General features: G+C 36.0%; 1 protein-coding gene across 2 annotated transcripts in view; it reads right to left on the reverse strand.

The window, feature by feature from the left end:
- The window catches only part of Vav3 (vav guanine nucleotide exchange factor 3), a 319,658-nt gene that overhangs the window by 15,879 nt on the left and 279,159 nt on the right, over positions 1–24,620 (reverse strand). For both annotated transcript variants that reach the window (XM_005076659.4, XM_040752019.1), the window contains exons 21-25: positions 21,531–21,596; positions 16,417–16,451; positions 11,522–11,638; positions 10,875–10,962; positions 4,682–4,811 (exon numbers count right to left, since the gene is read on the reverse strand). In XM_005076659.4, coding sequence (XP_005076716.1) covers positions 4,682–4,811; positions 10,875–10,962; positions 11,522–11,638; positions 16,417–16,451; positions 21,531–21,596 — 436 coding nt within the window. The remainder of the gene's footprint in view (positions 1–4,681; positions 4,812–10,874; positions 10,963–11,521; positions 11,639–16,416; positions 16,452–21,530; positions 21,597–24,620) is intronic.

Consider the following 24,620-nt stretch of genomic DNA (forward strand, 5'->3'; position numbering starts at 1 on the left):
CATAAAATAAAGCAATCATAACAGGAGAGTGAGTGAATACAATCATGTTGAATTAGAAGGGCAGAAAGCCAAACTATTTTCAGTGTATATTTAGGGAGCTTAAATGAATATTATCCCTTACTGTATTGCAATATAACTAATGAAATTGTCAGCTTATTTCAGGAATAAGAAAGAATATAAGTGGCACGAATGTCATATGAAGTGTTCTGCAGTTTAGCACCTTTACAAAGCTACTTCAGTGTGGAATTGTTAGAGCACACCACCCTACATAATACCACTCTCATACATACGTTAAGTTTATCCTAAGTGACATTTTCAAAAAGTCTCATGCTATTCCCACAGGCTGAATAAGCCCTTCTTGCTAATAACATATTAGGTTATGTTCTTTGGCTTCAGAAGGCTTACTGAATTTATGATTATCTTATTTGTCTTTTGTGTGTTTCCATTTCCTAGATTGTCTTACTTACTACTGTAACTCCAGCATCTAGCACAAGGATTGGCACATGGTAAGTGTTAAGTATTTGTTGTATATACGAACAAATAAACAGATGTAATGAGATCACAGCGAGGCTTTACTTGTGAACTACTGAGTGTACAGGTGCTCTACACATTTCCAAGGTTCCTCTGTACCCGGAGCCAGTGAAGAATAGGATCCTGCTACCTTCCTGCGATTCCTTTGGACATAGCCAGCAGATAGGGTTATCTGTACATCAACCATTTTAGTTCTAAACTAATTCACTCAGGAAAGAGACAAGAGAAACACAAACAATTCTTTCATCCCTGGTCAAATGTAAAAGAAAATTCTTATATACTTCATTCATAGTACCCAAATATTAACATCTTATGATATTTGCTTTGCCAGTCTATGCTTGTTTTTGAGTCATCTGAATACACACTGAAGACATAATCCATTTTTACTGACAAATACTTCAGTATGTTTTTCCTACAAAGATATTCATTGTTCTAGCCACAGTAAAATTATCAGAAGTAGAAAATGATGCTGACACAACATAGCTAGTTAATCTATAGAGTAAATGCAAACTTCACTAACTGACCTACTCGTGCCCGTTACAGTAACATAAATGATAGCACATACAAAATGTTTGTATGTTGCTATATATACATTGTCTACCTAGTCAGAATCCTAGCCATGCTGCCTAGGTATCATCTTTTTGTTTGCCTTTGATGTGAAGTGAATCATCAGACTTTGCCCTTAATTACTTTGACATTTTTACAAACCCAGACTGATTCTTTGTAAATGCCTTTCAATTCCTGTTTGTCTGATGCTTCCACGTTGTCAGACTGAGATTATGCAACTGCAGAGCGAGGACTTCATCAAAGTGGTCTGGGTTAATAGCACATTTCTGGTGTTATTAACTTGGATCACTTGACTAAGATGTTGGTATTTTTCCTTTTATACTTTATAAGCTGTCATGAGAGAGACTTTCACCTTATATTATCAGTAATTTTTAAAAAAGTAATACAACTCTATTCTGGTATAGACTTAATTCTCCATAACTATTAATTGGGGAAATGTTTAAGGTTTGATTGGAGATCATAAACTAGGAAATCCTGCACTTCAGTTAGTATAATGATCCATCAGAATTACCCTTTAACACCTCTTCTCATGCATACAAATAATGACAATTATGATGTGATTTCTCAAAAAACATGATACAGATTCCAATCTCATTCTTTGGATGGTTCAAAATGGATAACTTTCCTAAGAGAACAGGCCTGAAAATAACCAAATACGCATTGTAGAGTACAATAGTCAAAAATCATTTCAGTGTCCTTCAAATATACAGGTGTACATATACATTCAAAGCAATCAAAGGCAGATTTCTTAGGGCTGTTTTGGGTAATTATGGGATTCTTGTACAAATCCATACAATATCTTCCATTGCAGTTCAGCCTTACCCCTGAGTTCTCTTTCCTCTCTGCTCTCCCTCTCCTTTCACTTTTTCAAGCTATTAAAAGGACAACAACAATAAAAAAGTAGCACTATCCTGACACCCTGGTAGACAGTTGAGAGACAGTACAAGATGGCTTTCTAACCTATATAATGTTCCCTACCTAATACTACAGGCTTGTGTTTGATTCCAGTCAGTACCTCTCTACAAAGTATTTTTCATCTGCATACACCAACTTCCATAACTTTTACCATACTTTACATATTTCAAAAATGGACACACCTTTCTTTTCCAAGGTGACTACAAGTTACAACCACTGCTAGTTAGTTTCACTAGCAATAAGTGGACTTTACCTTACTTGCTCTGCATCCTTCATCTTTTTTTTTTTTTTGGAAGTAATAAAGACACGAGATCTTGGTCTAAATATGTATCTTGAGGCAATGCTGTTTGGTGGAAGTTATGTTTAGATATGCAGTCCCATGACCAAGGCTAGGAATCAGGGATGAAGAATGAAGTCACCCCAAGCAACCATTGGGTAGAGAATATATAGCATTTCTTTCTCCCCACACCCTAGGAAGCAAAACATGTGGTGTTTTCATTAAGGGATACGCCTAAATCAAGGCTTACATAAAGTTAACAAGACAAACTCCTGAAGCCTCAAATCAATGCAAACGTATCCAACCCTTTGAAATCTAATGTGTGTTGTATAAGAAGTGTTAGCAGCACTGTTTGGGAGCCTTGTTGGAGGAAGTTACTCCATGAAGGTGGGCCTGGATTTTTATAGTCTGGCTCCACTTCATGTCAACTCTCTTACTGCTGTTAAGGTACTAGTAGGCTCATGAGAGGCCCAGCACTACTCTGGTTCCCTTGGATCACTGACCACCTCTCCCTGCCTCTGTGATGGACCATACCCTCTCAGACTGTAAGCGGACATCAGCTTGTCTTTAAGTTGCTTCTCTTCTTGCTATTATTTGGTCATAGAAACAAGAAAAGCTATGGACATAGTAGATTAGTGACCTTTCCAGTTCTGAAAATTTTGTTCCTCACTCCTCCACAGGGCTCTGGAATTATTCCACCCTCAGATGACCTCTTCTGCAATTTGTAATATGCCCATCCACTGGAAAGGTAGACATAAAGGAAAGGGTTTAAATTTATGTTTATAAAAAGGGAGGTAGGTACCATGTAAAAAGAGGTCAGATGGGACTGATCAATACCCCCTGAATTTGGGTGTCAGTGAGGAGGCCTAGGGAATCTATTGAGCCTTGGGCAGCAGATCAGTACCCATCCCAAGTATACACACGGACTTTGGACTCCCATAGAACAATGTGAGGTGCACTCTCACCCTGAACTCTTGGGGAAGGGTCTAGGCCCTGCCCTATATGAAATTACAGACTATGGACACCCCCATGGAGGGCCTCACCCTCCCTGGGGGAATGAGGGGATAACGGGGGGGGTTGGGGGAGGGCACGGGAGGAGGGGAGGGAATGGGAGAGGGACCTGGAACTGACTTGTGAAGCAACCTCGTTTCTTATCTAAATTTATACTGGAAAAAAAAAAGAGGTCAGAAGGCATAACTTGGATGGATTTTAAAGAGATTTGTAGCAAAACCACTTTTTAAGCTAAACATCCACTTTGAATGAGTAAAAAGTATGGCCTGTGTGAGAATCTCAGATAACTGGGCAAGTTTGAGCTACAAACAGATAAAATTGATAAACGGATACAATTGCATAGGTATTTAAACATTCAGGACAAAGTGCATTCTTGCTGGTTTCACTTCATGCGGTTGAATATATGTCAATGACCACTATGAGAATAACTCTGAAGTGTCAAATGACTTCCATATCATTCTGAAGTGCTTGGACTGTCCTGATGTTGAAAACCTGAGCTGCGCCTGGATCCCTTTAGTGAAAGCTTTTAGGGAAAAATAAACTGCACAAACCCTTTTTAGAACTACATCTTGAACTTCCAGTCATGCTTCATTCAGGGTTCTAACAGTAGTAAACTTGTTTTCATTTCTCCCCTATGTAGTTTTTATTATTTATTTGCTTTCTTGTTAAGGTTTCTTAACAAGGAAGTAAAACTGTGTTTTCTTTACATTTTTCATTACAGTGTTCTCTTCATAGGTTGTGTCTCTGTCTGGGAAGTTTACACAACATGAAATGGTGAGGCACAGTAAGTTTATGACTTGGATTCACGAAACAGTGATGCAACTGTATGTCTGTATGTCTGTGTGTCATCATCCTTTATGATCATTCATAGTACAATGCATGTTCTTCAAGAAAGTGACCAATGTATAGTTTAAAAAGACTGACAAAATATGTTAATCCTTTCAATGCTGGAATTAAATCGGAGCATCAACAGAGTTTGGATTCCAGGCACACTGGAAGAGCTCTGTTATATAATATTCTTTAAATAGCATTACAGCCACAAATGTTACATATAAATTAAAGAGATAATGGCTAGTATTAAACCCAGTGAAAAGTTTAAAACTTTACACATTGAAATAGCACTTACATTTTGATAGTTATTTTAACACAGATATAATTTTTAATTTGGCACAAAATCCGATAACTCGACACACTCATGAACCTCTTAGTCCTTATGACTCTGCTTAGCTCCAGAAAAAAAAGGTGTCTGCTCAATTCATTAGCATATTAATTGGCTATATTTCAAAGTTCAGAATGAAGATATTTAATGTTATTTTGCTTCCATCCCCTCAAGTGACTAAAAATTGAAATAAAAAATGTATTCTCAATTACGATACTCACAGCTGTTGCTTGCTCTATTACCCGTCTGTCCAGCTGAACGTTCTGGCTCCTTGTAGGGAAACTGTAGCGTTGTGTCTAAGGTCCTGAACCCTTCTTTAAGAGAATGGTGCTTGTAGTACTCCACAAGTTCCTTTAAGAGGGCAGATTAAAGAGAGGTTTTATTATTTTTGTTCTCACATAAACTCCTCAGCACATAATTATATAGAATACAAGGAAGATGACTTTAACATTTTACATTTCCAAACATCAATGTGCCAATGAGAGATCTGCCTGCTGTCTGAGTGGACCTGACTCCCACCCAGACACTGCTGTTTCCTGGAGACATTTATCCACATCCGTTACCCTCTATTGTTCTTCAGGCGTGCAAGCATCATGTTTATTTGCAGTCGGATGTGCTACTGAGAAGACGCCATGCTAAACCTCGGTCTCAGAGTAGCAATTATTGTTGTTATTAGTGAGAGACACGTCTTTCTGAAGAAAGATGAAAGGAACAGCTGCTTGCCCGACTAAAAAGCAGTTTCTACTCTCCCCCATTTTCTTTCAGCTTATCAGAAAAAACAAACTTAATACTACACGTACTTTTTCCACAGTTAAGAGAAACATTGAAGAAGCTTTGAACACTGTTTGGTACCATGCCTGCTTTACATCGATTAAGGGTTAGTGTGCATCTCAGTTCTCAGTGTCAGCCAGTATCACAGAGGGAAACAGGTTGTTGTTTCTAATTGTTTAGAAGTAATTTGTCTTAAACATCTCAAAGCCTAATATAAACTTCTACCATATTTCAAAGTAAATCTTTAGGAAAATCTTTTTCTGTGCATCTAGGCTACAGAGTCTACACAAATCAGAATCCCTCTACTATGAACTGAAATAGAATGACAATTCATAATGAAAATGCTATCAGTAGCTGAAAGTGCCAGATATAATGCATCTGATAAATAGTTGAAATGAAAATAAAAAACAAATTATTTTAAATAAGTTATACAATGCTTCTGTTATAGCACCCTTAAAAAAGAATGGAGAAGCCATTTATTACTCGAAGAAAATAACACGGTCAATTGATTCAACACATCTACTCAGTGGTTAAGTTCAAATTTCTTAAAAGAAACCAATTGGGCCAGAACCCACTCAAAACATGAATAAAAATCATGAATGATTTATTTTCTTCTGTCTAAGTAAGATGTACTGTGCACTGCATTGTGTTTGGATTGCCAGGGGTAAAAAAAATGCTACAGACAAGGTCCCACTTCTGGGAACTCTCACCCTAAAAGGGAAAGTGAAGACCTCACGGACACACAAGTGTGTTCAACTGGGAAACGAGAGGACACTTCGAGATGTAGGTGGCTTGCTTTAAATCAAAGACCAGGTAAAAATCTCAATAGTTAGCAATGGAAAAGGGACCAATTCATATGGGGTTATCTAGGGCTGAGAACAGGCACAAAGGTGACAAAGTGAAAATCCATGTCATGGACTGGGAAGATGGCTCAGGAAATAGGAGCACTTGTTACAGAAGCACGAAGGTGAAGACCTGATTTCAAATTGCAGCCATCTGTGTAGAAAGCAGGTTTCTGTCTGACTTGCGCCCATAAACCTAGAACTATGGATTTGAGGAGAGAGGAGGAACACTGGCTGGCAACCTAGCTCCAAGGTCTGTTAGTGAACAGGGTGGAGAAAGAAGGACTACAGCATCTGCTATCTTCCTTTTGTCTCTGCATATTTGCACCTGCACAGAACACACACACACACACACACACACACACAAACACACATACACCACTGTCACATGAATGAAATGAACTGGAAGCAGTATGATATAGCTAACTCACTAGATAAAGCAGATGAAGATTCTTTTTTTCACTTTCCAAACCTGGAAAATGAGAGCCTCAAACCATGGATGCAAGAACTTGGTAAAATTAACCAACTTGTGTACAGTCCATATGCTAGGTCTCAAACTTGGACCAAATGGATGAGGTACCCAATAACACAGCAAAGAGGACACTAGTTACCAGGTTCTCCCTGCATCCCTCAGTCTCCTTTACCTGTTACAGGACTCTCCTGGGCTCCTACCCCCACCCCCTATCCTAAACTTCTCCAGATCAGGGGCTGGGCTGCCCTTCCCTGTATAATTCATTCATTTTGGTAACCTGCCCATTTTTGGTCTGTTCATTACCTTCCTGGACTCTTGGTCTGGGTCTCTCATCTCCCCCGACCTCATAACAAGGCTCAGCACTGTGTCCACACTGGACTCTCCCACATGTCTCTGTCTCTAACTACATTCTCCCCGTTATCGACAATAAACAATACAGCATTTGTATTATACCAATTTTTGATAGTGAAAAATGTATTAGGTATCTTTCAGATAATGAAATTAAAAGCTTAAGGAAATCTATGTGTTTACATATGGCATCACTGATAACAATGACACCAAGGAGAGATGTTCCTTTAGTCTTGACATATCAATTAAGATGTGTTTTGTTTGACAGTACAAATACAAATCTGAAATGGATTACAAAGTTCAATAGCTTTGAACTTCAATTTAACTTTATGAGAGAATATAAATTTTGTTACAAATCATTATTAAGATTAATATGAAGTTGGCTATAAACTATTGAATTATTGAACTGAAAAGAGATTCTTAAGTCATTTAATATTTTTATGGAAGGAAAAAAGAAAGGAAAAAAAGACTTTGTTTAAGAACCATGGTGAGGCAGCTTAGTAAACTGCAGACAGTCTTTAATACCTGGCTAGGCGTAGACGGTATTTTAGTTACATTTTTACAGTCTTAGGCAGGTAAATCTTCCTAAGACGTCCCTGAGTAGAATTAAGGAGCACCACTGTGGATCGTTTCCAATTTCTGGTTTAATGCTCTCTGTATTTTAGACTAATCCACCCCTGCTTTAGCAGCCATTGACCTTCAGGTACAACAAGCAAATAAGATGCCTCTGAACAAAAGAAATCTCTAAGCTTCCCTTATCTCAGCTGACACAGTGGTGTCAACAATCCAACTCAGAAATAAGGAGTGTGGGCCAGTCATTCCAATTACCAAGGAAACAGGCAATGGAGATGGTTTACAAACAGCATTTGGACATGGCTTGTCTGGCATACATGAAAATCAGAACAAAATTAATGCCTTGTAATCTGGAATTAGAAAGTCATCTAGGATTGGCACTTAATGACAAAGAAAAACAAAGAGTTTGATTAACCAAGCTGTTGAAACCCAAAGGAAGAAGTTCTGGTCCCAAGCACAAAATACAGCCTTCTCTATGAGACACCAGGTAATTTAAAACAAGCTTTCGAGTCTGCTTGTGTTTAGTATCTTTTCTGATAAATATTTTATTGCACAATACACTGTGATTCATATGCAGAAGAACATACTATAACACAGATAGCAAGATACTGAATTACACTTGGGGAATGGTTCAAATCCACTCACTAGTATTTACAGAGGTGGGAACTGCACAATGTAATACAACACAATAAACTGTGTCTGTTACAGATTGTATAACACTTATTTTTTGAGACACCTCCTACGTCTTGGAGCCTCCTCTAATCTTCCAAATGAATCTATTACCATCATATGAAACACTTCTTCTTGGCAATAATCCACTTGGCATTTCCCAGTTTAGGTCTAAAGCACACCATTATATTGAGTTCTCTGGCACACATGTATTTTCTAACTTGTAAGGTTTTTTAGATCAATCTAGTCATTTTATTTTGAAGTGTCTTAAAACCACAGTGGCTGAGACTTTTAAGATTCAAAATAATGTTACATACTCTTCTTTGTGACTGTTCTCTTAAACATTGATCCTTGTTCTACTAAATTGTTTTATTAGAATCCAAGTCAGTCTTTTGTAAAAGTAATAGAATTTTATTCTAAATAAAAATTTAATTTAAAAATGTTTACAATACTCAAATATCACTGCTAATCTGCTTATTGAATACACAAATCAAAAAGTTAAAAATAAAGATTCACATGAACAAAAAGCAGGGCTAACTCCAAACTAGCTCAGTAGTTTCTTCAGCAACCGATAGTTATTTGCTAAACCAGAAAAAGGCCTTTACTTATAACTGAAGAGTTTCTGTTTCTTGTCTTCCTTTCTTTCTTTACACAGCTATCCTTAAGCTGGTTTCTTTTCTTTTTAGTTTCTGCAGTTTTACGTTAATTCCCACTCACCTCTTTTGACCCATTGTAGTCTGAGCTCCCCTGTAAAAGATCTCCAGGCATGGAATAAAAGAAAGAAAGGGAGGAAGGAAGGGAGGGAGAGAAGAGAGGAAGGGAGGAAGGGATGAAGAGAGGAAGGAAGGAAATAACATAGGCGTGTGTATGTGTCCTTAACAGTGGCATTTGTGAGTGACGCACAGATTTTGTGACACTTATTTGAACTCTGGGACATGTACATTTACTTTCCTTTCCAGGAGACCAATGAATAAACTTCAATGGTCTCTGCAGCAAATTATTGAAAATGGAGTGTCTATTTGCTTTAGTATAATCATGGCCTTCTAAGATCTACAGCTCATGATGGTGGCACTGGCTATTACCACCCCTAACAGTGCCTACTAAAGGACTTCCTAGGGCTGAAGCAAGGTGACACAAAGCTGAACTGATTGGCCCTTTCCAATGGCCATTCCTTTCATCTTTCTTGCATGTCTTCTCTAATGGGGGTTCCTTTGCTACTTTCAGTATCTGGAGGGCTAGCAGTCATCAATGGCCCTGCAGCATTCTTAAAGTGCCATATAAACTGTAACATGTAAAGAGGCCTCATTATCACCCAAAGAAGTTCTGCAGGCATGTCTTGCCAAGATGTGGAGTGCCAGGCATGCTTTCATCATGTCTGGGCTGTGCCTGTCACTCATAATCTGTGCACCCACTTTCTACATCCTTTCTAGGTTTTTATTATATAAAGACGCTCTTCTGGTCAAGCTCACACGCTGCTCTCTCTCACAGCCTGATGGGTACAAGAGATGTAAGTTACTTCCAGCAGGGAGGATGTCTGGATCTTGGTTACTGATTTGACAAGAGTTTCCATTTTTTAAGGCTCAGCCATGCTGCCTGTCCTTTGCTTTTGAATTTCAAATGTGCCATTTATGTCTATAGATTTCCACCCATTTCCTTTTCTTTCAGCTCAAGATGTTTTGATTTCTTTAAAGAACTGATCTCTATCTTGAAATGGTTTTTAGGTAAGGCATTCAAGCTGGCTGAGTTTGTAAGCCTTGTTATACTCATTTTTAACTCATTTGTATTCTTAAGTGATTTCTGTTATTTTTCAGAAAGGTGTAGTATATATCATTTGATTGACAGCCACATCAACGAGTCTTCCCTCTCAAGCTAATCAAAGATCTTAGCAGCTACAGATGTATCCTGTGTCATAGATCCAAATTCTTCATTAGTTCAAGAAATTCCTAAGTGGAACAATAGATTTGTAGCCACTTCTAAGAAAATAAGATTTCTTTGCTGATATGTATGTGTGGTCTGTATGACATATACACACATGATACCTACTCATAAAATTATTGAGAATTTTACAAATTGTCAGAATTAATAAATGCATACTAACTATAATCTATGATTTCCATTTCAAAATAAAATTTCTACATATCTCTTGTATGTGACAGAAATATAAATTTACTAATGCTTGTCTAATGTAATAGCTGAGAACTAGCGTTACACAGATTTTAATAGCAGAAAATATAATCAAATTTCAAATTGACTTTATATTACATTTTGTATGAAATACACCTAAAGGCAAGAAGTACCTTCTTAATGATAACTTTTCTGTCCCATAAAGTATAAGGACAGAAAGCAACTGAATGAAGAGACAGAGGACATAAGAAAAGAAGTGACATAGTAAAGATTTGCAATTTGCCATTTGACATTGAGATAACACACTCAAATACACATACAAACAACTGAAAGTTATACTTGAATTGACCATTGCTTTAAGAGTCATAAGTAATGTAGACTCTAAAATATTATCTACAACTTACAAACCTCATTAACAATGAGCAATACCATTTGAGCAATATAAAATTTCATTGGAATTTTTCAACCTAGAAGGTTAGGATTTTGCTAAAGCCACACCCAAAATATTCTGTAAATAATTTTCAATGGGAAACATTGCTAAGAAACTATAGAGTTAAACTAACTTAACAGCAGAAAATGGGAATTATAGATTGAAAAGAAATAATCAATATTTACCATTAAGCTTTTAAATTTTCTATTTTCTGCAATGTGAAAAAAGCCGTCTCTTGTTAAAATCTTGATGTGTTTTGCTTCATTATTGTACCTGTGGGCAATGAATAACTTATGAATATAAATGTGTTTTTAATCAGTTTAAATCAATAATTCCCAGAGGGCATGCCCCAATAACGCTATAGGAATTAATTCTAAAGACAAAATATATACTTATGCCAATACAATGGTGACAGCTAATTAACAAAATGTATTTACAAGATGGGTTGAAGATACAACCAATATTTGAAGTGAGAGAAAATTTGGATTTGACTAATCATTGTGCTTAATTTACTTAGGAAATTCAGTTTCAGAGTGCAAAAAAAGACAAAATCTAGTAATTTGTATTCTTGAATTTACTAAAAACACACACATATCAAGTTAACAAAATATAATGTTATGAAAGAAATCTATTATGCCAATTAGCAGCCTATAATACTTATTACATTTTTCTTCACAGATCTTTTCCAGTATTAATGAACTGTATTAATAATTACATTATTTCCACTGCAATTAGAACCTTGGTTTTCAACTTCTGTGTTTTATGTGTCACATGACCTACATGATTTTGAACACAGGAAATCTACTTCTACAAAATTACTTGTCCTACTTACTTAATACTAATTGCATATTCTCCAGACTCCTTGGTCCTGTGCCTCACGAGATAAGTACTATTCACCCTGTTAATAAGTTCAGTTTCTGCCTGCAATCTTTCCATTGGTCCAGCATACCTGGAAAAACACAGGAAGACAAAAAATTGGATGAATGTATCTGTAAAGAAAGGCTAAATATAAGTAACGGTCATCGTTTTACTGTGTGCTAATTGCATGGTTTAAATAATAATTCGGGAAAATCTCTTTAATAAGTCTAAACACAAATGTGATATATTAACATCAGGAAATGAACAGTGCCTAAAGACCCAGTGAGCACCAGTAAATATCAAATAAACACGAGGGACAAAGACAAAGAGGAGAATCAGAAGCTACTATATCAGAAAGACTGTTTAGGACAGTCGTGGGAAGTTTAGAAACAAATTGGAAGAAGACTATGGGAGGCTTGACTCTGCATAAAACACAGACAGACAGACAGACAGACAGACAGACAGACACACACACACACACACACATTTACCTTTCCCATGTATTCTAGCAAATCTCTTCTGAGGACATTTTAAAAAAGATTTTAGTATAATTTAAATTATTTAAAAATAGTTGCTATTTGGATGTGAGATTAATTATCTTGCTCATAATTTTGACAAACAAATTTATAAAGAAACAAGTAGCAGTGAAGGAATTATTTTCAAAAGCAGATATTTTTTCAAATCCAGAGTTCAAGCTTCCCTAGACAATATGGGCTTTATGTAAATTCCACCAATAGTATGACCCCTTGTATCAAATGTAAGCATACCACATACTGATAAAGAATATCAAAGACCCAGAGCAAAAGAAATTAAAAGGGAACTACATTAGGATTGATTCTTTTCTTATCATTCATGAATTAGTATTCCAGAAAATTATCTGACTCACATATCAAATCATATATAAACTCATTATAAACTGCTGCCTTCAGGATCTAGTACAGTCTTTTTCACACTTATGTCATCTGCCTTACCTCTTCCATGCCTGCCTCTCTACTTTTCAGACTTCTGCATCTAGGGATTGTCAGTCTCCTTCTGACTGTAGGTTTCCCCATAGACCATACTCTTGTATTGACACACACTTCTACCAACTTGATTGATCTTGTCATTCAGGTTTAGAGAGTCATCCTGTCTATCCACTTAAAGAGATGTCTTGCATATATTACCCTCAGCCCATCATCATGATTACAGTATCCCTATTGTCCTGGCCATCACCACAACACATACATACGTACATACATACATACATATGTAATTAAACTATAGTCTAGAAAGGTAATTGGTAATACAATGAAAAGCAGTACCCCATTATATTAGCATTCTATTCCAAGTCCTGGGTCAAATATTTTACCTGGCTTTCCTTATCTCTATATAGAAACTTTAAATAATTGTGGTTATACTAAAATTCATTAGCATAACTCTGAGCATAAGCCACTTTTCTCCTGACATATGCCTACTCTGTGACCAAATATTGTCTTTCTATAACTTCTGTGAAGCCAAGCCATTATCCAGCCCACTTTGAGCAGGGTAGTAGTTAAACATACTTGATTTGTAAAAAGGTAAGCACAAAAGTTTCTTTGTTTCAGGCTGTTTTCTATCAATCACAGATTTTCCAAATTCTCTACATGAACTCACTAACAATACGTTTTCAATGTTGTATACTCTACTTTCAAAGTTCTCGCTCTTAATCCAATGGCTTCTATTAGTCCCCCATCTCTTAAACAACCGATTCTTCCTGCCCTCTTAGCCTGCAGCCCCATTCCTGGATTCTGCATTTTTTCACTCTAATTCTGAGTCATTGGATGTGACCTGATTTTTTTCCTTGGAAACTTTCAGATTCTGCATTTCCTGTATTAGAAAACTTTAATGATAATGTGCTTTCTTGTGCTTCCAGTGACAACTCCAACTTGTAGAAATGGTATTCAACTCTGGAAAAAGATGTATTATTTCTTTAGTAATTAATGCCTTTAGGCACTTTTTTACTTTCTGGGGTTCTTATAAGTTGAATAGTAGCAAGAATTCATGTCAATTATTTAATTTTTAAAACATTTCTCATGTCTTATCTCTTTGAAGTTTTTGAACTTCTTTTCAACATTTTTCCAAGTTCCTATACTACTTAATTTATAAACACTCTTCCATTTTCAAATCATTCCTCTGACAAATGCTTGTTATATATATATCCTTCAAAGTTTCCCTCAAATGTCTGGTTTCTCTTATTGTTTGTTCATATATAAGGAGGCTGAATCTAGGAACCACTGAGGGTCCTGTGTGTGCAGGCCCAAAAGTACACCACTGTGCAGAAGTCTGCTAATTTGGCAAAAATCTGGTAATTGGGCTGGGAAATATCCAAATGTTACAGGTTTGGATTTTTTTACTGAGTTTATTCAGTTTCTTTCAAGTTCTCTATATTCGTTTCTGTGTTTAATGAAAGGGTACCATGCAAGAGAAACTGCTCCCATGCCAGATCTCAGCTATATGAAGGAAATAGGGCTTCTCCCTTTGATATAATGACTTTCCTTAATACAAGTGATTTTCAGAATGGCATCTCCCCAGCCTCGGTTAGGCCTAACCTTTCCAAGTCGAAGTCCTGTGTGGTTCTGTTTTCCCATGTAATACATCTAACAACACTGTTTCTTGGCAGTGTAAAACAGCAGGTTATTTGACACGGGGAAAAAGCAATAGGGGCCTTGGCATCTACCACATTCAGATTTTCAAGGAACTTCCCCATCTTAGCTTCAGACCTCACACCAGCATTTTGTTCATTTCATGTATAAAATACGGGCTACTGTTTCTATTTTATTCCGTGGTCTATAGAAGAAATATTTGCTTGATTTAAAGATGGAAATAATTAACAGATAATATAAATGGATGCCGTTGAGACTCATTTCGAAAATTCAAAGTTTTCATGAGTAGTTGATAAATGTTGCCAAATTGAAGACATTTCACATGAAGCTACTTACTTAATTTCAATGAATGTCTAGGTTGCTTAAGAAAGAAAACATAATTTAAAGTTTTTACTCTGAAATGTCTTTGTTAATTACTATATTTAAGGTTTGCCTGGACATCTTGATATTTTTTAATCATTAGGAGTGATGTTATTCTAACTGGTTGTACTTTCAAGAGTAAATTTTACTGGCAAAAATAGATTTAAAAACTATCATGCGCTGAACATACATAGTTTGTACACAGTTTTTATGTACAAACTTGCTCACCCTTTTGTGTCTGGATGGTTCTCAGGTACCTGCCCAATTTATTTAATAAAATCCATGCAGTTGGTGACATTAGTATTTATCTCTAAAATTATTAACCTTTTACTATAAAACCTAGTTGTATGATGGTTTTAAATTCCACAGAAAAGGAATTGGAAACTGTTCCCAGAGATGTTAAAACATATCAAAGACTCCCAAATTGATCAAATTTATTTGGAAATGTCAGTGCTGAAGCCAAGAAGAGTACAGCAAAGACAGTAAATAATGATGAGGAAGGCAGATGTGAGTGTTAAGATCCAGTAAGAGGGTTGAGGATAATTCCATACACTCAACAATGTCCTGGCCCTTTCTACAAATTGGTTACATAACAAAGTAATCAGAAATAGATACACATCATATATATTAAATATTTAGGTGCTACCCATATTTGCAAACTGAACTAGTGCTATTTAGCCTCAAGATATCACATTCACATATATATTCAAATGATATCATATCTGGGAGCATAGATAAATATCAGGGAAAAGAAAAGAGACTCATTCATATTCAGAAAAGTCAAACATATGTCCAGGGAAACATACACAACCTAGTAAAATGCTCAGGTTTTGTATTTTGAGGGACAACATAACAATGTGCAAAGGATACCACCTAGATTGAGTCTTGGGGCTACAGCAAACTGATAGCCTTCATGTCTTTTCTCCCTCAACAATAATAATGACAGTAATATCTTCCATATATAAATTTTGGGGAAATTATTATTATGGAACAAATGGAAATGGGAAATGGATTACAACCTCACATTTAATGTGAAAAAGAAATACTTAAAGTGGTGAGTGCCTATAAAATACTCAGCGTGTATTACTTACTGTAACATAATGAAGCCTTCACTATCTGCTTCCTATGTGTGGTTTTCAGTAACAACCACTCCCCATTGCTCTCTTTGATTCTGCTACCTACACTGCTAGCAAGCATCTCAGTGGTCAATATACTCCATATAGACATGTTATACAGTTGGTTTCTCATAGTTGAAACATTTCTTCAAGGAGGGAGAGAGAGGCTCATGAAGTAAACTAGAGTTCACTCTTCTTGTGAACCCTGTTTGAAATGCCAGTAAAAGCTCAACAGGTCAGTCAATGAGATGGACACTGGCGCAATCATTACTGTGGCCTGTTAAAACCTCCATTTCTGTGATGACTAGACAAGTGTGTGTGCATCTTCCAGGTAAAGACTGTCACCCAAGACCCATATCTGACAGGCATATATCGTATTTCTCTAGTCTACACTAGAAACTACAATTTTAGATACCATACTTTTGAGGTAATTCTTAGTTTAAATAATATAATCATTTTTTTCTTCTCTGCTTCATGAGATTTATCTTTACAAAATATGAGATACATCAGGATATATCTCTTTTCTTTCCATGGCTGTTACAGACATTTATGGTCAACTGTACTCACATGTACACACATACAGACACCACTATCCAATCATGATACAGAACGGCAGCAATATGCAAAGTCTTTATGGTGTTTTGTTACTTGTGAAAACATCTTTAGCAAAGACAAATGATAATGGAACATGGTTTACAAGCACACATTTAAGGTGTCCTCGAGCTAGGAGTACGGTATTTCAACTTAGCAACATAAACATCTTTAATACTTACCAGGGTTGGCAAGAATAATCTACTGGTTTAGGTACCTAGGATATAAAAAGGCAAAAACAGATTAAGTTTACTTAAGGGTAGCTTTCAGAAATCAATCATTAATTCAGTTCAGCTGACTCAGCTCTATAAAACTCTTAAGTAGCACAGTCATAGAACTATTTGCTAGCAAGCTTACGCAGAATTAATCATAGTATATGTCAGATAAGTAGAAAATAATGTATTTTGCTTTATTTCATTCTTTCATGCATTTTCTACTATACTTCCAAGGGAAGAGTTAGCAGAAAAATAGGAACTAGAAACTTTCAGTATTTACTACAAGACAGTTTAATCCAACAGAGAAAACTAGAATGAAAATGTTATTAAAGAAATAAAATAGCACTACCTTCCCCAATACAAAAAAAGACTTGTGAAATAAACAGTACACTGGATATACATGCCATTTTGTCATACAAATTCTAAACTTTGCTTGTAAAATCTTCTAATAAGGAAACATTTTATTTATTAAAACACCATGGAAAATATCCACATTTCCTTTTTTCATATAGAGAATTGCTCAAGTGCAAATATTACATTTTATGGTCAAATAAAGCAAGCATCTTATAGTTAATGGTAGCAACTAGAAAGTGAAGGAAGCCAAAGAATGTATACCAGTAGTCAAAAATTACCCAATAAATCACACACCACAGAAAAGGTGGTGGCTATTTACAAGTTATTGAGGAAAAAGTAGGATATAGATAGTCCATTTTGAGTTTTATGGATCAGCCAAGTCTTTGACAGAAACAATTCAAGATATTCCTGGGTCTTTTATATTACAGGGGGGTGGGGAGAAGGAAGAGAGAAATGGATGAGAATTGCCACCCATTCTACTTGTGGTCTCTCCTTTGGCTGGAATAGGATGGATATCCAAGAAGTGAAGAGTGACATATAATTTCACAACAGACAAATTACTGATGCTATTCCATCCCAAAACTCCCTAGAGAAGCCCTTGCTTCTTCCATGGGCATGTTCCGTTATGTGGATCCTTGACTACTGTTCCATTTTGCTTTCTGTCGCTGTAATAAAACACTAGCCAAAGGCAACTAAGGGGGGAATGCATATTTAACTTGTATTTTCAGATCATAATCCATAATTTTGGAAAGCTAAAGTAGAAGCTCAAGGCAGAAGAAGCCAAGGAGTAATGCTGCTTGCTAGCCTGCTCTTTGGCTCATACTTAGCTACCTTTTTTATACAGCCCAGAAACACCTGGGTAGGGATGGTGCTCCCAGAGGGCTGGGCCTTCTCGCATACAGTAAGGACAATATCACACACATGACCACAGTCCAATCTTATACGAGCAATTTCCAATTTTGGTTCTCTCTTCCCAGATCCCTATAGGTAGTATCAAACTGACAATTAAAAATTAACCAATAATATAACTATCTTCTCATCTCAGAGCTCTCCAACTAACTAGGATGTGATCCTATATTTTCCCCTCTCTTATGCTCCTCATAATTTCTCTGGGGCTTTGCTTTAACAGACTGTTCACAGTTTCACACTTAAGGCTGTAGATTACTTCTGGATATCTTTTCATACTTTAAGTATATGGTTCCTATAGTCCTCTAATGATATCACCAGCCTTCATAAATGTCTTACATTGTTATATTTCTGTTATGGACAAGTAAGGTTTTAAAGTAACCTATTAGGAATATGTGCATATATGATACATCCTTCCTAACCAGAAATGTGTTTTGTAAAATTAGATGGGACATTTAGAAATGAACTTTCCCTTTGTTAATGTAGAAATATGTAGTAGGTTAACTTTCTAAATTGACGATTTTCTTGCAAAAATTTGAACATACTAATTTTTATTGTTTCAGGTATTCTAGAATTTCCATCCAGTTCTTTTGTAACAGTTTCATGTTCTATGCTGATGTTTTCAATCTATTCATTCATTATGAACATGTTTTCCTTTGTGTTCTGAGCATAGTTATGATAGCTGATTTCTGAGTTTAGTTTATGTTCCCCTGCCTCTTTACACATTAATGTTGTAAATGACATGATATAATTCAAGCTGTAGATGGGGATTTTTATGTTCCCACACAACAGGTCTGTCTTAAAGCAGGAAGTTAACCTGGTTAAACTATAACTTTAGATTATCTCCAGTGATAAGCAGCTGATGATTTCTCATTTAACTTCTTTCAACCCAAGCTGAGGATTTAATGGCTTCACTACACAATCAGAGATTTCTTGAGGTTTCTCACTCTCCCTTCCATAACTCCATCATTTCTAATGTTTTCTCCCACAAGTACTGCATCAAACTCCATACTCTGATTTTTCATTGCAGAATGCTATAATCCCATGCCTGTATTCAAACCAGGAAAGTCAATAGCACTCCCATTTCCACAAGTCAATCTTTTTGCTAGCTAGTAGCCTCAGACGGGTTTTCGTTACTGTTTAGCATTTAATGTTTTTTTTGTTTTCAACTAGCAAATTGGAAGCTAGTCCCTGACTATCAGTAGATGCTTGAGTTTCCATTACTGTTGCTGTTAGAGTTGAATCCAATTGTCTATACTTTCCACAAGCATTTGTCTTTTCTCTCAGGTTGGACTTAACGTCATCTTTAATATCCTGAAGTTTCATTAAAGTATATCTAGCTGTTGATTAATTTAAATCACTCATCTTTATTTTTAAAATTAGTTTTATCATAAACTCTGGAAAGTTCTTGGCCATGACTTATTTGAATAATGCTTTTCTACAATTATCCTTAATCTATTTGAAACATTTGAATCTTATTTCATTCTCTCATACACTGTCCATTGCCTAATCTCTCTGGACTCATTTTAGAAACTTCAGATTTCTCTTCCAATTTTCTACTCAACCATGTCTGATAGGCCACCTAATGCACCTCTTAAGGCCTTCCCTTCATTCATTAGATGGGAGCCTTTTACAGACAAGCCTAATCATAAAGTATTGTCAACTCCTTTTTAGTTTTTAGTTATATTAAATATACAAATTCTTATTTAAGTATCTTCTGCTGTATCTGCTTCATGAATCTAACTCTATATTTTGTATCTGCTAACTTCAGCCTATGAAGTCTGTTTCCTTGTTTTTCGATTGGATGATTCCAACTGGTGAATTTCTATCCCCTGGAACTTTATCTGTAACACCCCATTGAGGGCTGTCTGTGAAGAGGGTAAAACCAGACAGAATATATATTTTTACTTGAGTAACAACTGATGTTGGGTCATTTTAAATTATATTTCTTGCTAAGAATGATTTAGGTCACAGGGCTGGTATGAATTCCATCCCTACATATGGATGACTTCTACATTTAAGTTTAGAACTTGTTAAGGGAGCACCCTCTCATGCTTGCTATCCCCGACCCTGCCTCTCTTTTCCTTTATCTATCCCAGCCAAGAACAACAGAAGCATCCCTCCGCTGGGTGGAGTTTTACTGGAACATGCCCCGACAACCGTCAGATTCACATTTCTCCAACTTTGTACAGTGTTGTATGCCAGACTTTGTCTCCAATGTCTCCAATCACTGTCCTGTCATAAATTAATCACCTCATCTATGTACAGCTTTTTGTCCTCAACCCTGGAGGGACCCACTAGAATGTTTCTTTTGAAGATGCAGGAATCATACACTTAGGGAAATTCATTTTCAGCTCAGAATAGAATTCATGGCATTACTTAGGGACCCCTGACAAAGAACACGTACGAACTGATGCCGTTTTCAAGCTCATACAATGCTTTGTCCTCTTTAATCTGTCTACTTTCAGAAAGCTTATCCTATAGCTAAAAAATAAACATATACTCTCATTACATATGTAGTTCACTTTAATAGCTATCTATTAACTTTAAGCTATAGGAACATTCATATTTATCTGGTTGTGTTAATTCTGGGTATGTATTACTGTACAATTCTAGTATCTTAAAATATCCAAGTATAGTTTTCCTTCTAGGCAGTTACAGTAAGATTCTATAAGCTGGTTCTATTCACTAATTACCTATGTGCATTGAGGGAGCTTTTTCACCCTTTGTACATTTATTCAACAAATTTAAGTATGCTTTTATGCCAGACTATTTTTAAAACAAAATCTCTAAAACTCATGCAAGATGTAAACAGAAAATAGTGCTTTGTATACTAAATGCTTATTCAGGTCCCCAAATGTCTGAATGTTAAAATTTCATGCCATTTACTGTTATATAAACATTGTTGCTTATTTGTGTACCTGTGGGATTCAACCTATCTATCATAACAAATAGAAGTGCAATCTTTTATTATTTACTTTTCAAAAATAATTAAACTTGTATAAATGTGTAAGATTACATTCTCAAATTAAAGGTGACATATATTACACTTGTAATATCAAATACAATGTATAGTTGAGAAATACAAATGGAATGGGAATATAACAAGAAAGATCAGTTGAGAATTGAGGGTTATTTTCTCCTCAAGTAATCATATGCATTATATTAGCAATGAAATTTCATTACCCTGCATTCACTAACTTGAAAATTGTTGGGAAAATTATGATGTTAAAATAATGTCACTCCATATAGAAATGAATTAATACCATAGAGCATGAGAAAATACATTTACATAATATTCACCTACATTATTTGAATAATAGTTGCTCATTCCCCTTTTATCTGTTTTCAGAAAATTGCATTATGACATTAAATAAACAGGAAAGGACATTATAAAGCATAGAAAATGTGTTCAGAGGCTTGGATGAAGAATTTGTAAACTTTTTACTCTCTGCCGTGCTTTCAACGACACCAGCTGAAGTGTAATGACTTACTGAAATTCAAGTGAACAGGAATAAGTTGGTCCATACTTTGCCCAGTACATCCACTCTGTGGTTTTGGGTTACTTCTCTTAGGGGCCTTCAAGCATTTTTGTAAATTCTAAGTTATATTTGCATCCCACATATCTTTTCTTAAGAGTTGAACTATTTTTGGCACAGAATAAAGTGCAATCTGTGGGATGATACTCATGTAAGACCTGCCCTCCTATTAAAATATTAATAAAATTGAGGAGAATCCAGTTAGTCACTATCCTTTGTACCTTCTTGCACAGTCAATCATAGCATCAAAAAAATAAAATAAAATGAGAAGGAAGAACTTACACATGGAGATGGTTTGACAGCATCACTTGGAAAAAATCCAACCTCTCCTGAAGCTAAATTTCGTCCCTAAATTAGAAAAACAAATATCATTGAGAACAAAAAGATGATACCATGCTGTCATTTATACAGTGTTATTCAACTTGAGATCCTTCAGGTTATTTACATTTAGTACTCAATTTAATGCATTTAGTACTCAACATTAATTCATGGTACCAGAACAGGAAGCAAAAGCAGAGACATATTTCTTCAGTGTTGAACTTTCCATGTGGTTTCAGGTTATGGTTATAAAACAATCCATTCACAAGTCAACATACTATTTGACTTTTAGACCTTTATATCTCTCAATCCTATGTGGAGATAAGTCTAATAAGGTTTGCTATTTATAGAGTTATTGCTGTATTTTACATAGCGTTTTGAGTTTTCATCAATTCTTTTAATAATCATTTATGGTAGAGTCAATTACTACCCTCGGTTTTGTAGAAGAGAGAAGTGAGGCATGGAAAAAGTAAAGGATTTTCCTGTAATCATAGTGCTAACCAGATCCAGCATTCAAACTCAGGTGTTCTAACTACAGCTCTATACAACATCTCTATACAAGGATAAGGCTCACCAAAGAGTATGCTGAAAAACAGAACAGAAAGACAGCTGGAGCCCCTCTATGACATCTAAATGTTATCACTCATTATGCTGTTATGCCAAAGGTAAACTCCATCAACATGAAAAATTGCTCATGAATTTGGAGATGAGAATAACATTAGGAAATTGGTACCATGGTATGATAAGAGAAACTGGAGGAGGAATCATGGGCATTAAAGACTCTGCCACCTATGGAACTTACCTGTGAACTAGATTTGAGCAGAGAATACTAGGAGAGCTAAATGCTAGGAGATAGGTCAATTATCACTGCATGAACTAATTAGATAACCTGTTCAAATAGATGTCATGAGTCATACAGAGGAAGACCTAGGTAATACAAGAACAAAGCTGTGATGAGAGAAAACAGAAAGAGGCACTAATGGAACCAGCAAGAAGGAAGAAATCTTCAAGAAGGATGATTCAGAAACTAGGGAGGGATAGCAGAACACTAATTAAGACGGGGAGGAAGTGCTTCTTCATTTATCTGTATTTCGGAGTATTTAATGGTACTTTCGTGGAAGCCTGACATGAAAGAACAAATGATAAGAATGGTATTTGGTACATATCATCACCTAGACCTTTACATATAAGTACACCACAATGCTGAAGGCAACCATAACATTAAAGAACTCAGAAGAAAAACAAAGAGGGTAACATTGCTTAGAGAAATAAAAATAATACGTTTGAAATTACACTAAAAGAAATATGTAGGAGAAAGGACAGAGCTCTACAGTGATTTTTTTTCTAAACCATAGTAGTCAACTCCCATTCTTTACTAGATCAACACAAAAGGTCTCAATCTACAGAATTCAGAACAAAGGAGAAACAGTGATGTTTTTGTAAGAGTAAATGATGGCCAATATCATACCATCCACTTCTGTAGCATAGAACTGAAATAGGGCCTCCTCATCCTTACAGTCTGCTCCTTTTCCAAAGCTCATAGGACCCACTCTCTCATCTCTTATGTACAGAATCCCTCAAGCTGCATTTCCACATTAGATCCCCAACTAGCTCACCCATGGCCCTTTCACATCCTCTTAGTAGCATACAAAAGAGTAACCCAAACTTAGCAGAAAAGACAATTCTTTTTCTGTGTGGTCATCTCCATGATTAGGTCAGAGGTTCTTTGAGGTTGACTAAAAGTTCTCAGTCATTTTTGTGTAATCTGATGTTGGATGCATAGTAGGTATTTAATAAATGATTGTTAATTAATGTATCTTTCTTTCAATCTGATAGTTTCACGCCAATGACTACTGTGGATTAAAATTATGTCACAGATAGTAAAATACATCACACTTAATCTTTACTTGCAGCTACTAAAAAGACATTGTGCTGTTTCTATACAAAGGTATTCCTTCAGTGAAATTCTCTGACCTTTCTATAGCATTTTGTGTAATGAGTGTGTGTAAGAGAATGTGTATAGTTAGTGTGTGTGGTGGGTGGGGCTGGGGAGGTGTAATGTCACAAAACAGAAATAGTAGAAGTAAATCCAATGAATTAAATGGTTTATGAAACTGTACTGACAACTACATTTTAAAGTTTTCCACTTTAGAACTATGTGGGCTACAAAAAATGCATGAATGGAAACAAGTCAACCTGATGACTGAAGGGACAATAGCTTTGTAAGAAACATCCTGTAGGAGGCAAACATATAATTTTCCACACAAACTAGAACATCTTTAGGGAAAATAGTAACAATTAAAATTATGTGAGGATAAATGGTTTAAGTTGTGATCATTCTGGATCTCAGTGATGGCAAGTAAATGCAGAGATCCCATCAAGAAGCATATTGTCAGCCCACCTGTCCTCAGTCTTCTAATGTGCCAGAAACAAAAAGGAGTCTTCAGTTGAACTCTCTTCCTGCCAAGATGTCTATTGGTATACTGAGTAAAGCCTTGCTGGTGAGATATATTGAGGGAAGCTCATGGAAGCACAGTATAACACGAATTGCCAGATGTTCAATATCACTTAGGAACAGAGACGACCGAGTAGCACAAATGGAACAGGTGTACATACATGGTAGCAAGATCCAGTTTCTGATCTTGACTGGCATGATGAAAAATGCAAGCATGTTAAAGGACATGAACAATAAAAGGCAAGGCTCAGAAGCTGGCTAAAGAAGAGGAAGTGGGATGAGGATGGAAACATCTTCCAGAGTGAAGAGGAGAACTTTGTAAATTTTTTTTAGCTTAGGCTATCTGTTATCTGGGTTTTCTTTGCAGGGGAGCAGAGGTTACATGTGCTTATGTCCCAGGTTTTCTTTCAATCAGAGAACCTGTTAAACTAAATAAACTGGGTATTTTGGGTTTTTTCTTTTAAAAGGACTGTATTATTTATTTTTTTCTTACTTCAGCTCAAGGATCGTGCCCTACCAGATTTAACTGAGCATATTGCCAGTGGTCGTTGTCAACTGTGTTTTACTATTATTTTTCACAAAATTTTTCCTAATGAAAT

This window comes from Mesocricetus auratus, unplaced genomic scaffold (genome assembly GCF_017639785.1).
Source record: "Mesocricetus auratus isolate SY011 unplaced genomic scaffold, BCM_Maur_2.0 Super-Scaffold_100009, whole genome shotgun sequence".
Taxonomy (NCBI): domain Eukaryota; kingdom Metazoa; phylum Chordata; class Mammalia; order Rodentia; family Cricetidae; genus Mesocricetus; species Mesocricetus auratus.